Source organism: Falco biarmicus, chromosome 14, assembly GCF_023638135.1.
Source record: "Falco biarmicus isolate bFalBia1 chromosome 14, bFalBia1.pri, whole genome shotgun sequence".
In the NCBI taxonomy this organism is placed as follows: domain Eukaryota; kingdom Metazoa; phylum Chordata; class Aves; order Falconiformes; family Falconidae; genus Falco; species Falco biarmicus.
Window position 1 is genome coordinate 10,153,711 of NC_079301.1, and position 18,296 is coordinate 10,172,006.

Consider the following 18,296-nt stretch of genomic DNA (forward strand, 5'->3'; position numbering starts at 1 on the left):
CTGGTTTGTGGCCAGACCATGACCCTAGAGCACTGGAGTGCAGGAAAGGGGTCCTCTTCACCAGCTTCTGTTATAGGCTTTAATCCCACAGCCCTTTTTATAAATTCCCACTCAATTACTTTCTGTATTTTCAGAGCCTGGTCCAAAACAGGGCTATTGGACTAGAGCCTAAACTCTTTTAAGACAAGGAGGTTGAATCTTTCCAGTTTAATCTCCCAAAGTCTTAGGATCATAGAAAAGTTGGCAGTACTCCCTTTCCCAACAACTGCCCCGCCCCATACATGACACTAAAATCTCATTTTCCAGCTCCAAAACCATTAAAAACAGAAAATCACATTTATTTGCCATAAAGTGTTGATTTGTCACAAAAATACCAGTATAAAACATACATTGAGGCATGCAGTTTGGGCAACAAGCCACTCTCCACACTCCTTCACGTCCAGAAACAGTAACAAAGCCCTGAGAGGAAGTGACAGCTAGAAACCCTGCTACATTGTTCCCGAGGAACCATTATCACAGCAAGAGAGATGTTCTTCTGCACACGAAATTTATTCATTCAGTCCATAGGTCTTTTTTCCGTTATCAGGAATTCACTTGTATTACAAGTGAAGTCAGGTTCTCTTAACCTAACCCCTTCCTGCCTAGGCAGGAGCATAAATCTGTGTTCCCAAATGCACCACAAACTTCCTAACTTTTCAATAATCTCATGATATCAGCAAATTTTGGAGTGGCAGCACTAAAAGGCAGTTGTAACCTTCACTTGGGGTAAAGTTCTGCTTCTTTTGGCTCTACCACAACACTGATAACACTGCTTCAAGTCTTTAAAAAGCACATTGGGTCTGCTTTGGTAGGGAAAACCCAAGCCTGAGTGAAAGATGTAGATGACAAACCGGCAGGTAACGCTTCGGTGAGTGTAGGAGAGCAGACGCACCAGAACTCAGTGGTTACTATTTCATTCTGCAGTGCCTAACGACAGAATACGGAAACACAGGATTTTTGAATTATAGACAGATGAATACTGAGCATGGGGCAAGACACAAAAGATGGATCTTTGGGGATCCCAAGGGGAATAATGAGAGAGAAGCCTGCTTTTTTGCCATGTTAAGACCTTATTTCCTGTGATGGCAAATTTTTGCCACCCAATATTTAGATGTACAAACGACACACACACACGCACACACACTGTAGTCAACAACAAATCCTGAGCAGCCTCACAGCACTGAGCAAGGCTTAAAGAATTATTCCTGTGCCCTGAGCTACGGTGTCAGGCAGCAGCACATGCATTTACCTCTCTGCCAATTGCACACCACTGTGGATAGCAAAGCACAGCAGAAGGTAGTAACTGCCCGTAGCACATCAGGGCATGCAAGCACAGCACCATTTGGCTCCAATCTCCTGTACCTGGGAAGCACCAGAATGTGTCTTTGCCCCCTTCCACACCCGTATCTGCAGTCCAGCTGGATACTGGTTGGATGGGGTTAAGCATGCCTAGTCCATCAGCCTGGGGAGCCTGCAATGTATTTTCCTGCCCTCACAACCCAAACACCTGGGGAGATCTCAGCATCTAATCTACCTGTTCCTCCCCAAACACACAGCACTAAAAATAAATAATACGGCTCATTTCCATTCGGGGGCTGGGTTTTGAAGGGCAGAAGGTTGGTTTGCTTTTTTTTGTTGTTTTGCATTGTCACTTTCTAATAGTTAAAGAAAAAAAACCACACTTATATTAAAAATTTGTCATCCAAATGGCCAGCTCATTGTTGAGTGTATACGAAGCCAGACACAGTAGGAATCTCATGTTCCTTTTCCTTTTTGGGATCTACGACATGGCTGTATCTTTCTCCTCGGTGACATTCCAGGTAGGGACCCCAGTTTGCAGTGGGCCTGCAGCAGCTTACAATGCGCTGGAAAGCAAAAACAAGAGGCACTTAATGTCTTACCATAGTTCTGGCTGTTTTTAAAGTTTGGTAAAGCTGTAACTGTAGGTATGCCCTGCAACTCAGCAAAAAAACACCCCAACAAACAAAACCGAAGTTTTATACAAATCATTCCAAATGCCTTTGGGTTCAGTAGATTCTGGACATTGAAGTCAAGCAGGGAAAGCTATGACCAACAGGAGTCTCTGGCAAAGCTTGGCAAGAAAAGCATACCTCAGATCTTGTACTTGCTTTTTTCTGCAAGGAATGGGAGGCAACATTCCAGAAAACAACATGGGGATAGAAATTTTTAAAGCAGCTGGAACAACAGAAAGCATGAAAATCACTCTTGAATGTATGGGTGACTCCCAAAGAATTAGACTTTATCGTCTCAGAACACAGTAGGGTAAATTTGCCTCTGGTGCAACTACCAGAGATTTTTTTTGTCTAAAAGCCCAATTAACGAATACCTCAAGGTAGTGAACCTCAAATTTTTGAGAATAAAGCACAGGTATTCCTGAAAATGCCAAGGAGAGCAAGATTTGAAGCCATGACAGATTTTTGTGCCCTTACCTGACAAAGGTTTCCTTCTGCTCTAATTATTTTTACAATAGCGACGATGGGAATCCAGATAACGCAGAAGATAATCATGCACCAGCCAACAGCAGTTCCCCACGTGGGATATAACACTGAGCCATAAGTGGGAGGTGAAAACGTGACCAAAGACCAGACCAAAATGGCCTATAAAAAATGGCAAAAAGATTAGGAGAGAAAAGCAGATTTACAGCTAACTTGAACTCGCACTGTATTTCCAAGTGGGTTTAAAAAAAAAAAAAAAAAAAAAAAAAAGCGCTATCTACAAATTGCACACAGTTCCCTCTTGCTTTCTGAGTGTGATAATGGTTGTGCAGGATTTGGTGTTCAGTCATGGCCAAACAGTAAGACTGAAGGATGACACTGATAGGCACCCTAACACTTGAAGTACTTCTGTGTTTAAACAGAACTTGATCTCTGGGTCCCGCTGAAATCTTACGTTGGAGAATACATACATTGCTGGATGAGCCCTGTACCTTTCTCTGTACATTTTATATGTTCCCATGTTCCATTATTTACAGGAATATGGGAAAGAATCTAAGATTAAACACTGGTGAATATTGCTGCGAAAATAAGACTTTTTAAGCAGCAATTTTTAAACTGTAGCCTGGATAGATTAAAGGTAATGTGCTGGCCAGAGTGATTTGCTGCTGCTCCTGGATTTGTGATGCTAATAAAATCTCTCATAGCGAGATAATCCAACCATCTACACTCACAATTAGAAGTACATGAGTAATGAAAAACTGACACATGCACAACAAAATGTAAAAAAAAAAATAAATCTCAGACAGGGGAACATCCAAAGAGCAAGCCCAAGCCAGGGATCTGTCCCCAAAACGATGTGTCCCTCAAAGGGGAAAAAACGAGCTAGGTTTTCAAAACATTTTCTCAGTCTGAAATGAAGCTAATCCAGCTGCTAAAGCGGACAATCTGTTTGCTGTATGTTACTCCTCAGGAGTACAGCTCCAGCTCACCAGCAACTGATCTGAATGGCCAGCCCCACCGGCAGAGTACCCAGGGAAGAGCGATAAGTTATCAGAAAGCATGGGTAGCGCGTACTTTGTTTCATTGGCACAGCCGTACCCCAACTTTATACAGGGCCTGGGCACCCAGCCCTGAACCCTCACGTGGAAACCTCTTCACTACCAAATTACTAAGCTCTGTCACGCTAATGCAATCCAGTGACCTACACTCACCATTAACAGCACAGGAGTAATGAAAAACCAGCACATTCTCCACCACAGCCAGAATGAACGGCTCTTCTTTCCAATCATCATTTCGATGTCTTCAATGAACCTGTTTCCTCCTGTTGAGAGACAATCGTAGGGTGCATTGTAAAGCAGGCGGCTCCCTTGCAGGTGTTGTTAATCAGAAGTCATAGAAGAAAGGCAATGGTCAAGGACAGTTTCTCCAGTTCTATGGTAAACATTAAAGCTTTTCAGACAGTTACGTTTTAAATGCCTTATAGCAGTAATTAAAGTTTAATATACACTCTGCCAGGGACCGCAGAGTCAAATCATATAACTTCAGTGCAAATAATTTACCGTAAATGTAGATGATGCCTATTATCTCCAGGACAGCTGCAATAAGGATTCCCCATCCAGCACAAAAGTGATCTATTAGGTTAACCCAGTAAATTCCTGCCTGTAGAACAAACAATAGAGAGGTTAAAAAACTTACTCAATCCCAGTAACATCTTTATGCAAATAAGTTGCATTGTTCAGGCCAGTTTAACTAATAACCAGCCTGAGTTTTTTAAATTCCCAGTTCTTAAAATAAGGTACACATTTGTGAGCATTGTTTTGTTTAAATATCTCTTATGCAAAGTTGAAAAGCACATCTGACAAAATTCTGTCAATTTGCATACTAATAACAAAATATATGTATATGCAGAGTGTATATAAATAGTTGAAAGCAACATTTAAATGTGGAACTACCTTATTAAAGCTGATTCTGGAGTTTTAATATTGAGCTACAGCAACAGCAATACCAGTTATCACTTCTGGTAGGCTTGTATACTCCTACACACACGTGTTTTCCACGTGGGTTAAACACAGCTGTAAACACCAGCACGCAACAGCAGGATCACAGAGCAGGAAACAAGCCTTAAGTCATTTCACACTCTTGCATACTAAGTCCTTTGCAAGCTTCCCTGCCACCATGTTTCATAACTTACGTGCCTTGCTTGGCTATACAACCATCTATTCACCACAATTATCTACTTCACATTCTCAGTCTAATTACATGCATAAATCTGCATTTCTAGATAGGTTAATTGCAATGAACCTTTATATCCTTAAAGACAATTGCCTCAGGAAATTTTCCCCAGGTTACCTATACGGAATTTTAAGTATATATGTGTGTATACGTATGTATGTATATATAAATACACACATACAAGAAGTAACCATACGATCTACAGATGCTCGTGAGCTAATAAGTTTTTATGACATGAATAGGCCATCTCTCAAATCCTGCCCTGTTTGGTAGCCAGTGCTGAACAAAAAGATCCCGTCATCATCTATTAGCGGTACCCACAGTGCTGCAGACACACCGTATGTTTATGCTTGAGATTACACAATCTGAACTGAGGAGCAATAAAACAGGTTGATGGTTCATAGCCTTGGTACAGGCCTTCTTCTTAAAAGCACATCTCAGTTCAATAATCACAGAAAACCTTAGGTTCTTCAAGCTTCCCTCTGTGAATTTTTATTTGCATGTCCAGGCACACTGGCAGAATTCAAGTGTTTCTCAGACCAATCCATGCAAACAGGAACAGTCAGAAAGGGTATTTAACTTGAGTTCATCACTTGCAGCGTAACTAAACTCACCGCCAAAACAGAATTTAATGTCTTACCTGAGTAACACAAGTAAGACCGAGAAGGAAGAGCAATATGCACACACCCAGGGTTATAGGGATTCTTAACTTTTTCATCGCTTTGGGATATATATCTTGTATGGTGGTTGTAAGTGTTTCTGCGAAGGAAGAAGTGTGGGGTTTTGAGTAGCACAATTACTAAAGGTAATGGTCATTTGAAAAGCCGTGGGTCACTTAAAACCCCACTCACCTATGGTGGCAAACTGGGAGTCAAGGCCCAAGAGCAGGAGCATGAAGAAAAACAAGAAGGACCACAGAGGAGAAACTGGTAACTTGGAGAGTGCCTCTGGGTAGGCTACAAATGCCAGATCAAACCCTGGAAAGCAGCAGAAGGATGGAGGTCAGTGTCATGCCTTGGTCAAAGCACATCCAAATACAGACAGCACAACTATCAGCCTACCTGAGTCCACAACCTCTGAGACGGGTCTCTCAGACACAAATGCCATGTGTCCCAAGATAGAGAATATCGCAAACCCAGCAAATACGCTGGTGAGGCAGTTAGTTACGCAAACTAAAATAGCGTCCGAGTAGCAGTTGTTGTGGAACTTATTGTACGAAGACAAAGCAACAAGCCCGCCCCATGCCACGGACAGGGAGTAGAATATCTGGGTGGCTGCATCCTTCCAAACCTACCAGAAATAAGAACATAGGAATTACTGTATTATTTACAAACATTTAAGTCTGCCCTCTGTGGAAGTTCCAGGTGGGTTTTTTTCTTTTGTTTCCCCCCTCCTCCCTGCGTTTAGCCTGAATATCTAATTCCATTTCACATGGGCTTTAGAGTAGGTAGGATATAGCACGCTGGTGACCTTGCAGTCTTAAGCACAAATATTATCTTCTATGATCTCCAAAGGTCACATCCCAAGTATATTTCTAAATACTTCAATCTTACTGAGCTAACCCTGGAGAAGAGATTCAGCTCATTCACATATGTGGGTTGTCGAGCGAGATAGGAACCTTTCACAGTGCCAACAAAAAAGGGAAACCAGGACCAGGCTGCAGGAGCGAGAACTTCCATGTGCTCTCCCACTTGTGCCCCTCACACTGTGACCCAGACAAACCACTTGTGCCTCTGCTGTACCCCCTCAGTTAGTGCCAAATGCTCACATGAAGTACCACAAATAAATATCACACTTCATGCCTGCTTTTGGTAAAACTGAATTAATGTTACCATAAGCCAGAACAAAAAATATCCAAGCCCCCTTTGCACAAGGCGCCCTTCCCAGTCCACCTAATTTCCCAGGTTTAATTTCCTGGGCAAGGCACAGCCTGAATTTCAAACTCTGGCATCCCTTCAACCTTCTGATAAAGTCCTTTGAAATTATCAGAAACCAAAGCAAGTAAGGTACATGCAAGAACAGTGCTTGATCCCACAGCAAGAACGTTCTCAGCAGGCTTTGCTAAGGCGAAACTGCAGCACAACCCCCAGAGCTGCCCAAAGCCACCACCAGTGCTGGTGTCAGTGGTGTGGCAGGGAGAGGGCAGAGTGTGGCTGGTTTTTAGATTGAGAGTAGCTAGAATAGGAGCTTGGACTTCTGATAGAGTTGGGGGTTGCTTTCAAAGGAGAACCTAGCTGCAGATACAAAATGAAGAACCACCCGCGTGGATCAAAAAGCAGGCATTCTGTAAGTGACAAGCCCACAGAAACATGTTGTGCTCTTGGGGCCGACGCTGTCTCTCACCTCTGCCTCCATCAGCTTGGTGATGTTGGACTGCCTCCCAATGTAATATTCGATGCCATCCAGAGCACCTTCCAGGGTAGCACCTCGCACCAGCAAGATGAGCAGGATGACATAGGGGAAGAGCGCGGTGAAATAGACAACCTGCAGAAAACAGGGCAGGGACACATGAGAAGCGAGGGGATGCACGTACCTCTGTGCAGGAGGAACGGCCAGGTTTTAGGGTAAGGTCTGCTAGGTCAAATGAAAAACAGGCAACCAGGGAAGAGAACGCACACACGCCAACCATTAAACCATCTGGCTTAGCCGGTTCTGGAGCTGCATTCCAGCAGAAGCAGCAGGCCCAAGCCACATACCCACTTTTCAGACAGCACTTGACCAGTCTCAGAAATGTGTTTTCTGACTTGATTTACTGCTGTAGCAAGGCCGGGGCTCAACTACCCAAGAAGACTCCGGCTAGACAATGCTCCTAACAAATGCAAACTGAAAGCCAGTCAAAAATAGGTGACCAGGATGGAATTATCACCTGCTGAGACTGACTGGGGCTGGGGGGGAGCCATGCTGGGAGCTTTCTTCACTGACAACAAGGACTTTTAGGTTCTCTCAGACACAGATCTTTTTTGTTGTTTGTCTACACAATTTCCAGCTCGATGGGATCCAGGCCAGAAGCAGGGCTGAGCAGCGCTGTTATCACGTGGGCTACATCCAACAATACTCTTGTTTCTTGAGCCTTAGTTTCAGTGCAACGCAGATAATTGACCCAGTACTGCTGGTTACACCAAGCCATAGTATTGCACCATCATGTGGTGAGTCTGCCTTCTGAAGACCTCCTTCACACTTGCTTGGAATAAGCAATTCTCTCTGCTCTTCACCTTTGCCCTGTTCCTGCCCAGCTAGATTCTTCTGAGCCTTACCTTACTCCTCAAGGAGGCTTACCTTCATGACAGAAGAGAAGTGACAACAGGAACAGCCAATTGCCAGGAACCCAAAGAATGTGAGTTTAAGAGGAGCCGTGCAGCAGGACAGCTGTGGCTGGGAAAGCACAGATACTCCACCCTGAAGTTCTGAGGGGGCAGAAAGCTCCAGATTGAAAGCAGAATTGGAGGAGGCATCAGAGCAAAGGAAGACAAGCATACAGGAACCTTAGAAAGGCACAATGACAGAGGGAATCAAAAGGACAAAATAAATAAATAAAAAAAAGTCAGCACAAAAAGGGTGAGAGAATGAATGAAGGCGACAAAGATGGAAGAAGTAAAGATGCAACACGAAAGGAGTACGGGGAGAAAGGAACTAAATCAGGAAAAGGACCTCACACAGAGAATCATGAAATTCAGCCTGTCTGAAGTCTGGAGAGAAGCTGAGCTAGCCCAAGGAAAGCTCCAGGCAGCTGTGCTCCGGCACATAGAAATGGGAGCTCAGTAGAGCCAGAGTCGGAAAACAAGCACCTATGAACCTGGTCCCTAAAAGCCTCTTGGAATCCTGAGTACAAACAACATTTCACAATCCGGCAGGAAGCTGCACACGCACATCTGCTCACAGGACTTGACCTGTATTGTCCAAACAGCTAGTCTGGAGGTGCAAATAATGACCGGGTGTTCCCAGGGTGTGTGCAGTCACATGCACACACCCATCACAACAGGCTGGGTGACTGCCAAAACTCAGCTGGAATCACCTGCGTGACAGCAAGATCCCCAGATGCATGGCAGCCCTGGTGCAACTAAAAAACCCATGTGTTAAGTAGCTGCTGTGTAATCAGCACCTTACTCACATTTTATGTAACAGTTCTGAAGCCAAGGAGCAGAAGAAAGTCTAATGCCATGTCCAGCAGATGGTAGTGGGTTAAGACTGCATCCTGCCTAGTGCTAACCTTCCCCGAGTCCAACTGACATCGGAAGGGCGGGATCAGGCCAAAAGTCTGCTACCTGCTCTTTCTAACTTACCTTTCCAGAAGATTTTATTCCTTTAAACAGCACAGCTCCAACAATCATCCAGGACAGGAGGAGGCAGAGCGCCAGGTACCACACAATGCCACCAGTCTCGTCCAACCCACTCGAGCGCTGGAGAGCCACTTTACTGAAAGCACAAAACGCTGCAATGAGGGCGACAGCAGCACACGCTCCTCTGCAGCAATTTCTTGAAGGAAAGCAAGCTGGTTTCTGCAGATATTACAAGACCCTGCAGCTGCTTCCGTGAGGGTGCTGTTAGGACTGCACGATTGGCATTGAAAAACTGAACATTTAACTGCAGTGTCCCCCTCTTTTTAAAGTCTAACAGTCCCCAGCTCTCCACACATTGCCCATCAGGCTTACCTCAGCTCTTTTGTGTTAAGCATGAAATTCTGATGGCAAAAGAAGAGCCCATAGGAAGCATCAGTTCCCAGGAACCCGAGGAACATGAGGCAAATTGAAACCATGGGGCTAAAGAAACCGCAGTTTCACAGCAGGCCCAGATTCAGAATAAGGTGAATATATTTTACACAGCAACTCCTGAAAGGAAGTGTATGCTATACATAAAGATGCTAGTGTAGTCCCTACCAGGACTCCAGAGAAGAGAATTTCTTGAAGCTGGAGTATTTTTCAGTTTGCTACAGGTTGGCTCTTTTACTTCTTTTATTTTTTTATATTTTTTTTTAAGGGTCCAGACTCATTAATTGAATTTTATGTCCCCTCTGCACAGATACGCATGCCCACCCCTGTTGACTAGATTGGTTTTGGACAGCCAGATGAGACAAAAATAGAAGATACATTCAAAACCACAATGCATAATAAATGCATTTTTAGCATTCCTTTAAAATATTTGCTTACTTCCAGTATTGTTCACTGGGAAATTGCACTGGTTTGTAGTTCATGGTGCCATTCAGACATGTGAGATTGTTGCTTGTGATGAACGAGTAGTTTGCATGAATGATTTCTCCATCTAAGGTTGCGTTGCAGTCACTTACTGAAAGCAAGCAAGCAAAAGGGATCGTTAACACAGTGATGACTATTACAAAAATCAGACTATTATAGTAAATATGTTTTTTAAACAGTTACAGCTTCATTTGCCTACTAACAATATTTAGAAACAGACTTGAACCATCACTTGCAGCTGTGACTTTGCTACTTTGACTGTAAATCAAAACACCAGGAATCTGGTGTGCTCAGCTCCACCTTTCACTTATTGTCTTGCAAAAAATACTTGCAAAAAGCAGAGCCGAGGATAGTTCAGATTGTAGCTTTGGTTACTCTATGAAAAATCTTTGTTCCAAAACAATGTTAGACACAGATAATCTTCTAGTAACTTCACCTTATTATGGCAGAGGGCTTACTAGAGCTCTTTAAACATTTTTGGGGTGGGGGGAATAGGCACTGTTTGGATTTTTTTTGCCAGAACATACAGTAAAGAACACTCTATATAGCATTTACTAGAAAAGTCTTGTTGAAGTATATTTCAGGACAGCTTCTTCAGTTCAGTTTTGTATTCCTGCAGCACTTACAAATGTTGAGCTAAAATATTTTTGTTTAGCACACAAGCAGGTGTCAACTTTTTGTTAAATAAAACATCTCAACTTCATTTTATGAAACCTACGAATCGTAGAAGAGGTTTCCAGATACCTGGTTAAGAGAGTTACAATTACACTAACACTTGGCAACACATTTCAGCTACTAACTACTAATTACCTCACCAGCTTCACCTTCGCCTTACACTGGTCTGATATGGAAACTAGTGAGATAACAAGTGTTTGGCCATACATGTGCTGTCAAACATCAAGAACAATAGCATGGAGATACGTTCTGAGGAGTTAATAAAGTGTAAAACCAGCACCGTACTGGTGCTCAGGTACTGTGCACCCCCACAGCCACAGGGGGAGCAAGGGGTAATGAAAGAACCCCTGACGCAGCAAGGTTTCAGCCTGTCTCTCTTTAGAATTCCCAGGCACTTGGAGCTGGTAGCAGGGAAGCAGAGAAGCATCACTCCAGGAAGGACTTCTCAAGCCATGGGTAGCTGTCTTGCTCCTGTAATTTCTCCCAGAAAACAGTACAAAGTACAAGTATTCAAAACAGTAATATTAAGCTCTAGCTGTTAATGAAGGTACCTAATCGCGTTTTGCTGCAGAACTCATCTGCCCAGGAAAAGCATTCTGACCACGGCAGCACTTTTTGAAATGAGGCAAATAAGTAGTAAAGTGCATAAGCAATGATAACGTTGTAGTAGATCGCCACAAAAGTTGAGATGATGACCATCGTGATGCCCACTCCTAGGAAAGAGAAAGACGTCTTAACTACCGCAAACTTGAGTTGGAAAAAAAACCCAAAACAAACAGAAAAAAACCACAACACAGACTTCACTTGATTTTTTAAAAGGCTACTTAGGAAGTTGTTGAGGTTGTTTTCTGGATTTCTTTTGTGGGTTTTTTTTTTCCCCAATAATTTTTAACAGCAACCAAACAGGGAAAGGGTAAAGCCATGAAATGAGGGACGTGATCCAAACTGACCATCTCAAATGTAGTTTTGACGTAGAGTTTGAATCAGGCCCAGAGAAAAATTGGACTAGTTGCTAAGTCCAAGTCTAAAGGAGAAATTGAGTACTTTGTTGTCTCCCAGTTCAGTGGGAAGTTCTGATTGCTTAGTAAAATTGAAGAAAGTATATTAGGACTGACCAAGCCATTTTAAAGATCCCACTGTAATGAATAGTTTTGCCAATAAATGAGAATTGACACAGAAGGATAAATCTGTGTCAATAGTACTGTTCTCCTCTTTTGTTAAAATTAACTTTATTCTGTGGCTTTCTGAGAGAACGTCTGCCAAACTGTCCCAATCATCTTGGAGACTACACTGAAGTTTGTATCTTCGCAGACACATGATGAAAGATTTGCTGTGCCTATAGACTTTTGCTTTAAAGATAAATACACGGCTCTTGTGAAAGGTTGCTTGTGCTGAAGAACGGAGACTGGCAAAAAAAGTTGAACGTTCAGGCAGCCAGCCAGACTGTAATCTCTTTCGTTTCTGTACTAGGTGGCAAGTAAAATTCTTATTTCACCAGAAACTTCCTTGTTCCTACATTAATTCCTCTGGTAGATAAAAAGGGCAAACAAGACCAATTGCATAGTCCTTTACACCCATCGGTACAGGACCTGGAGGGACGGGGTAAGTAAAGCACATGGTTAGTTGTTTGCAAACACCTAAGTCTCCCTGTGAAATTCAAACCCTCACGGAGAGAGGCGAACTCCCACTGCAGTGTGCAGCTCTTTCTCTTATCACAAGAGGCACCTCACCTCTTGAAGCCAGAGTCTAGCAGATGACTCCCAAGGCAGTGAGTTGGATGAATGTATGCATAAAGCAGTCAGACCCACGTGCCTGTGCCGGTGCTGACAGCCAAATACAGAATTAGTCCCTCCAACATGGAACTGCCTTGCAAGCTACATGTGAAGTGTAAAGAAACACCAATAAAGTTAACTTTAAAAAATTGTATTCCATCTGTCGCACACAGTGCCAGGTGTTTAACTGAGATTTTCCCCTCACACAGCAAACAGGGTGATTTCCTTCTGCCAGGAAAATCATTGATAAAACCTCTCATAATTGACAACATTTTTGTGGAAATCTTTAATCCACATCTGTTATTATAATTGCATAATAAGGAAGATCTACCTGGGAAAATAATATTGACCTTGTGACCTCGGGAATATTCTCTACAGGGAAACTGGCTTCTCAGAATTAGTAACTTTGTGAATAAATCATTAATTCACATCTGTTTATTACTAGAATAAAAAAAGATCTAAAGAAACATAACAATACCAACCTTGAAATAATGGTAATATTCTCCAGATGGAAATTGGCCCTAGACTGGCAAACTGCCCAAGGGAACATTCCATGAAAAATAAGGGCAAGCCAGCTAGGGCCAACATCAGGGTGTACGGGATTAGAAAAGCACCTGAGGGGAGAGACGGAAAAAGTCCACAAACACACAAACACACACAGAGAAAACAATGAAACTTCCAGTATTCACCGTAGTTCTATTACATTTTATACTCCCTTTCTTCCCCTGCCTCAAATATCTCACTGTGCATTTTTTTTGCTTTTGCAGAATAGAGATTTGTTTGTAAATCCTGTTTTCTAATAAAACTAACCAGTACCTGCAACGAAGAGATGCAGATTGCTGGGAGAAAACGGTGATTTACGTGGGATGGCTTCTTGTAGAATTAAAAGGATTTTACAAAAACTATCAAAGGCATAGTGTTCTCATACAGGCAGGAACACTGCTCAGCTGTGAGCACTATCGGCCTTGTCTGCTTTCTATTTCATCTTCCAGCTTTTAATTTAAAAAGGAACAGAACCATTCCTTCATGTACTTAGCTGTGATTTCCAAACCGCCCTGTTAGAGTAGCTACTGGACATCAAAGCATGAAAATTATTTTCTATGGTTGACTGACTCCTGTGTCAACCAGCATCTCCGTGTGGCTCTTGTTCAAGTCCATTTTAAAGTGTACATTAACCAGGTATCAATGTGAGCCCTGTTCTGTGAAAGGGACTGGCACGTCTTTGTATGCATGTAGAAGATAAGGGAAGCGAGAGCACAGATTTCCTAAACACGACCTGATATCCCCACAGAAATCTGTCCTCTTCACTCTCGGTGAACTCAAAGCAATTGAGGACCCAGTTCTGCAAGGAACTGCAAATACCTGCTGTAATTTAAGCAAGTAAATTGTCTCACAGAATTAACTGGGTTACTCCTGTGTTTCGAAACAAGGATGTAACAGTTGTCTTTATCAATCATGGGCAAGGGGCACAGAGCAGGATACAAGCAGCAGCACAAATATGCTTTAAATGCAAAGCTTTTGCAGCAGCAGATAAGAAAAAAAGTCTAGCAGAAGGGCCAATGTCACGACTCATTTTGTTGTCACAATTTTCTTCAACAAAACTGTGACGCAACCCGGCCAAGCTCACTCCAATAAAAGTTCTGTAGCAAGAACGTCTCCTCGTGTTCCACACGCAGCCGTATGGGCTGTGCTGCATTTACAGTCCAGAGTTTTACTTCCAATGACTGTTAGGCAGAGCAAATAAGTACATACAAGTAAGTCCTCTGCAGTTACTCGGCGTTTACGCTCTCCTTAATTACCAGTGGTTGCCTGGCAAGTAGACAAAGCTCTAGAATAGCAGCCAGGGAAGCCAGTGCCTCCATTTGGCTTTGCCACTAGTTCATTGTGTAAGCAGGTAGAGGCTCTCTCTGCTCCGCACTTCCCAAGTATCTGATGGGGATAATTATTGAGCTTGAATAATTATTCCAGCTTAGCTGGTTTGCCTGGCAAAACAGAAGTGCAGAGGGTATTCAGTCGCTGTGTATAAACAGAGGCAAATCTGGGGAGGGAGAACAGCTATTTAGGTAGGTAGAGGATATTGGCACATTGAGAAAAAGATGCGCGTTGGTCATGACTAAATCAGAAGAGTTCTCTAATTCAGATGAATGTTTGCTATTTAAACTATTTCCCTTCCTGGCTGGTACCAAAAAAACACGGAGATACCTCTTACTCCTCTTCCCATTCCCACCAGCGGGCACTAACCCAGTTCCCAGGGTTATGCTCACATCCAGCTTTGACAAAATGTGTCCGGCCTCAGGGCTGGCCCTTGGAGCTGGCCCTCCTTTCTCAGGGACAGGAAGGTGTGCCCACCCGACACTGCCATTCAATACAGGTACCTCCGCCATTCTGGTAGGTGAGGTAGGGAAACCGCCAGACGTTGCCGAGGCCCACAGCGTAGCCCACCATGGAGAGCAAGTAGTCGCCTTTGTTTGACCAGTTACCACGCTCTGAGTTCTCATCGCTGTCACTGGCATGGGCATCTTTTTCATTTGACAAACTGAAATCCTTGGAAGAAAAGAGGAGGAAGGATTCAGGACCACCCCATAGGCAAGTGGGGCGGGCATATCCTCGTTCCTCTGTCCAGAGCAGCACCTTGGCATCGCTGGGCAGGGCAGCTAGGCAGGGTGGGCAGAGTCAGGTGGGCTGCCAGTCCACCTGATCCTTGATGAGACAGATGGACCTATGAGAGAGGGTCCCACCAGAAAGCCCACACAACCTTCACGGCCAGTTTTGCCCTGCTCCTTCCTTAGTCCCCTGTGCTGCCAGCTCCTAGGAGCAGCATCTCCAGGGGACTCCCTGCTCTGCCCCCACACATGCCCAGATGCCTCCACAGCTGTTCAGGTGCTCATGCCCACCCATACCTGTATGCTCACCTTTAAAACACCTATCCAGGTGCCCTTCATACCTGCCCAGGTGCCCATCCCAACACATCCCTGTTTACCTACCTCAGCACCCCAATGTTCCCATACCTGTCTGGACCTCACCTGCCAGTGCTCCCACAGCTACCCAGGTCCTGCATCCTACTGGCCCGAGTGCCCCTGTGCCTACCTGAGCGCCTCTATACTCTACCTGCTCAGATGTACCCACATCTGCCTGTGTTCTCCCACACCTGCCCAGGTACCCCCAGTATCCCACCTGCCCAGGTGGCCCCAGTATCCCACCTGCACAAGTGCTTTCATACCTGCCCAGGTACCCCCAGTATCCCACCTGCCCAGGTACCCCCCTTACCCCACATACCCAGGTACCCCCAATATCCCACCTGCACAAGTGCTTTCATACCTGCCCAGGTACCCTCAGCATCCCACCTGCCCAGGTACCCCCCTTACCCCACATACCCAGGTACCCCCAGTATCCCACCTGCACAAGTGCTTTCATACCTGCCCAGGTACCCTCAGCATCCCACCTGCCCAGGTACCCCCCTTACCCCACATACCCAGGTACCCCCGATATCCCACCTGCACAAGTGCTTTCATACCTGCCCAGGTACCCCCAGCACCCCACCTGCCCAGGTGCCCCCTACCTCTCCGGGCGCCCCCGGCCAGCCGCCCCCCCCGGCACCTCACCTTCTTCTTCCCGCAGGAGAGGAAGCCCGGCAGGCTGAGCATCCCCATCGCCGCCGCGGAGCCGCCCCGCTCTGCCCGCGCCGCCCGCCGCCCGGCCCTTTATCGGACCCGGCTGCCGCCCGCCCCCCGCCGCCCTGCCGGGAACCGCGGCCCCTGGGCTGCCCCGCGGCCCGGGCGGGGCTGCGGCCGTGCGCACCCTCCGCCCCGGGGCACCCCTGGCCCCGGCGCCCGCCCGGCCCCGCGCCCGCGGACCCTCCTCCAGCCCCGCGCCCACTTCCTCGGGAGCGCCCGGCCGCCGCTGCCGGCCTCCTGCCCACTTCCCCTGCTAAACACCCCCTGCCCTCCGCAGGCCCCCGCCTTACCCCGACCCACTTCCCTGCCCCGCACCCACGCTCCCTCAGCCCGGGCTCTCCAGCCCTGCTTGCGCCCCTGCCTGCCCACCTCTTTGCCCCTTCTAACGTGCCCCCCACTCCTGGCCCTTCTTCCCCCTCTGCCAGCACCTACACGCACACCCTTGCCTTCTACCTACGGGGCCACCAACTCCCCATCACTCGCGGACCCTCTCCTGAGCAGCTGACCCTGCTACCCCCCTCCACCTCCCCGCAGAGCCGCTGCCCCGTTCCCTCACCCAGAGACCCCGCTCACAGCTCCCTCCCCACCCGCACCTGCCTCTCCTTCCTTCTTAACCTGCCCCATGCTGGAGTTTACGTTTAGGAGTCGCACCAAAGCAAAGGGCACAAGGGGGTTAAGCCGTGTGGAAATTTCAGCTTCTCAACACACCTTCCACTTACACATGACAGGCACAGAAAGGGCAGGTCATAAAAGCAAAGCCATCGCCAGAGGAGGAATTTAACAGCAACAACGACTTAAGGACCTCCCTGAAGCTCTCCCCTGCTTCACCCACCAGAGTGACCTTCCCCAGGCATCCCTGAAGGACACGAGGAGGACACTGGCCAAAGCATCCTCCACGTACAGGCACAAGGGGACACTTGTTGACTGGCTGCTTAATTGCTCTCCTCCATTTCTAACTGCTCTTTTCCACGGCTCTTTCATATCCACACCATGACAAACGTACCTTCTGTCCTCAATTAGTGGGACTTTTTGTTGAGTCGAGTGCTAGCCAGCATGGCTGGATCTAGCCACGACTAAGAGGTACACCAGGAGTGAGGAGTGTGGGACAGCAGCTGAAAGGTAGGAAGGTAAAATCAGATCGTTTTCTATCACCCTGTGCAGCAGGTTCTCTAGGAGACTTCTGTTTTAGAAACTGGAGGGATGCCAGAATGCTCTATCTTTGGAACAAAAAGCAAGTAAGAGTGTAGTGTCCTGGCAGGACACAGGCTTTGAGGAGAATAAATGAATAAAAATTCAAAGAAACACTCCTTTCAAAGGCTGCCCACAAGTTCTGGATTCAAACGGCCAAGCCACAATCCCAAAGGCAAACCTTCAGGCTAGTCCTGTAGGAAACAATACAAACCCCTCTCTGCACCCAGGACCTGCTGAGAAATCAGTCCGTATTCTTCCAAGGCCTATCTCGACTGTACCTAAACTAAATGAACCTTTCCGACACTCCTGATCTGAGTTACAAATCTGAAATAAAATGAGATAGCACGGTTTTGGTTTGGATTCTGAGCAACTTCAGTATCTGTGGGTCACCATCTCCCCAGAGGCAAACAAAAATCTTCCTGTAAACAATGCTGGGCCTGACAAAAGCTCCGAGTTCTCTTCCGAACTCATGATTCAGAGCTGGTTATCAGCTTGTTTAGAAATGAAACGAGATGAAAAACAACCTGTTAGCCACAGCCTCTCCCTCCTTATTAGGATTAAGTGCATGTTGTAACGTTGCAGAGTCACTGACTGTGGCATTCTCCCTGTGTAACTGAAGATGACTAAAAGTAAAACTATACTGGAGGTACCACTCCTGGGATGCGTTCTGTTTCTGATCGTGTGAAAGTTTCATCTCTAACGAGTTTTCTGTGTTTAAAGAAAAAAAAAAAAATCACAGCGCAGTCAAAATTCCAGGGATGAGAAGCAGAGAGATGGGTATCAGCGGAGAGAACTGCACCTGGAGCAGGGCTTGGCCTTGCCTCCGTGTTAGCTCTGCAGCTGAATAGCGCGGCACTTTGACGGGCTTTCACTGCAGGCTGAGCCCATCAGGGTGACCCCCGAAGGCTGGCTCCTCACAGCCAGCACAGCCACCCGTCGGCCCAGCACCCTGAGAGCCACTTACCGCTGGAATGTCTTAGCAAGAAATGCAGAGATAACAACCAGCAAACCAAAGCCAGCCTGGCTCTGCCGTAGATGAGAGATCCCATCTCCACACCAGCAGCATAA

At 45.9% G+C, this 18,296-nt stretch overlaps 1 protein-coding gene across 1 annotated transcript; it reads right to left on the reverse strand.

Moving 5' to 3' along the window:
• Positions 1-317: 317 nt before the first annotated feature.
• SLC6A14 (solute carrier family 6 member 14) lies at positions 318-16,029 on the reverse strand. Its single transcript, XM_056360048.1, has 14 exons — positions 15,966-16,029; positions 14,739-14,907; positions 12,846-12,977; positions 11,143-11,304; positions 9,872-10,007; positions 9,008-9,140; positions 7,071-7,211; positions 5,789-6,017; positions 5,579-5,704; positions 5,368-5,486; positions 4,055-4,154; positions 3,707-3,816; positions 2,490-2,657; positions 318-1,904 (listed from the first exon to the last, which is right to left on the reverse strand). Exons 1-14 carry the CDS (start codon positions 16,011-16,013, stop codon positions 1,755-1,757), a joined length of 1,923 nt encoding a protein of 640 aa, XP_056216023.1. The 5' UTR covers positions 16,014-16,029; the 3' UTR covers positions 318-1,754.
• Positions 16,030-18,296: the final 2,267 nt, after the last annotated feature.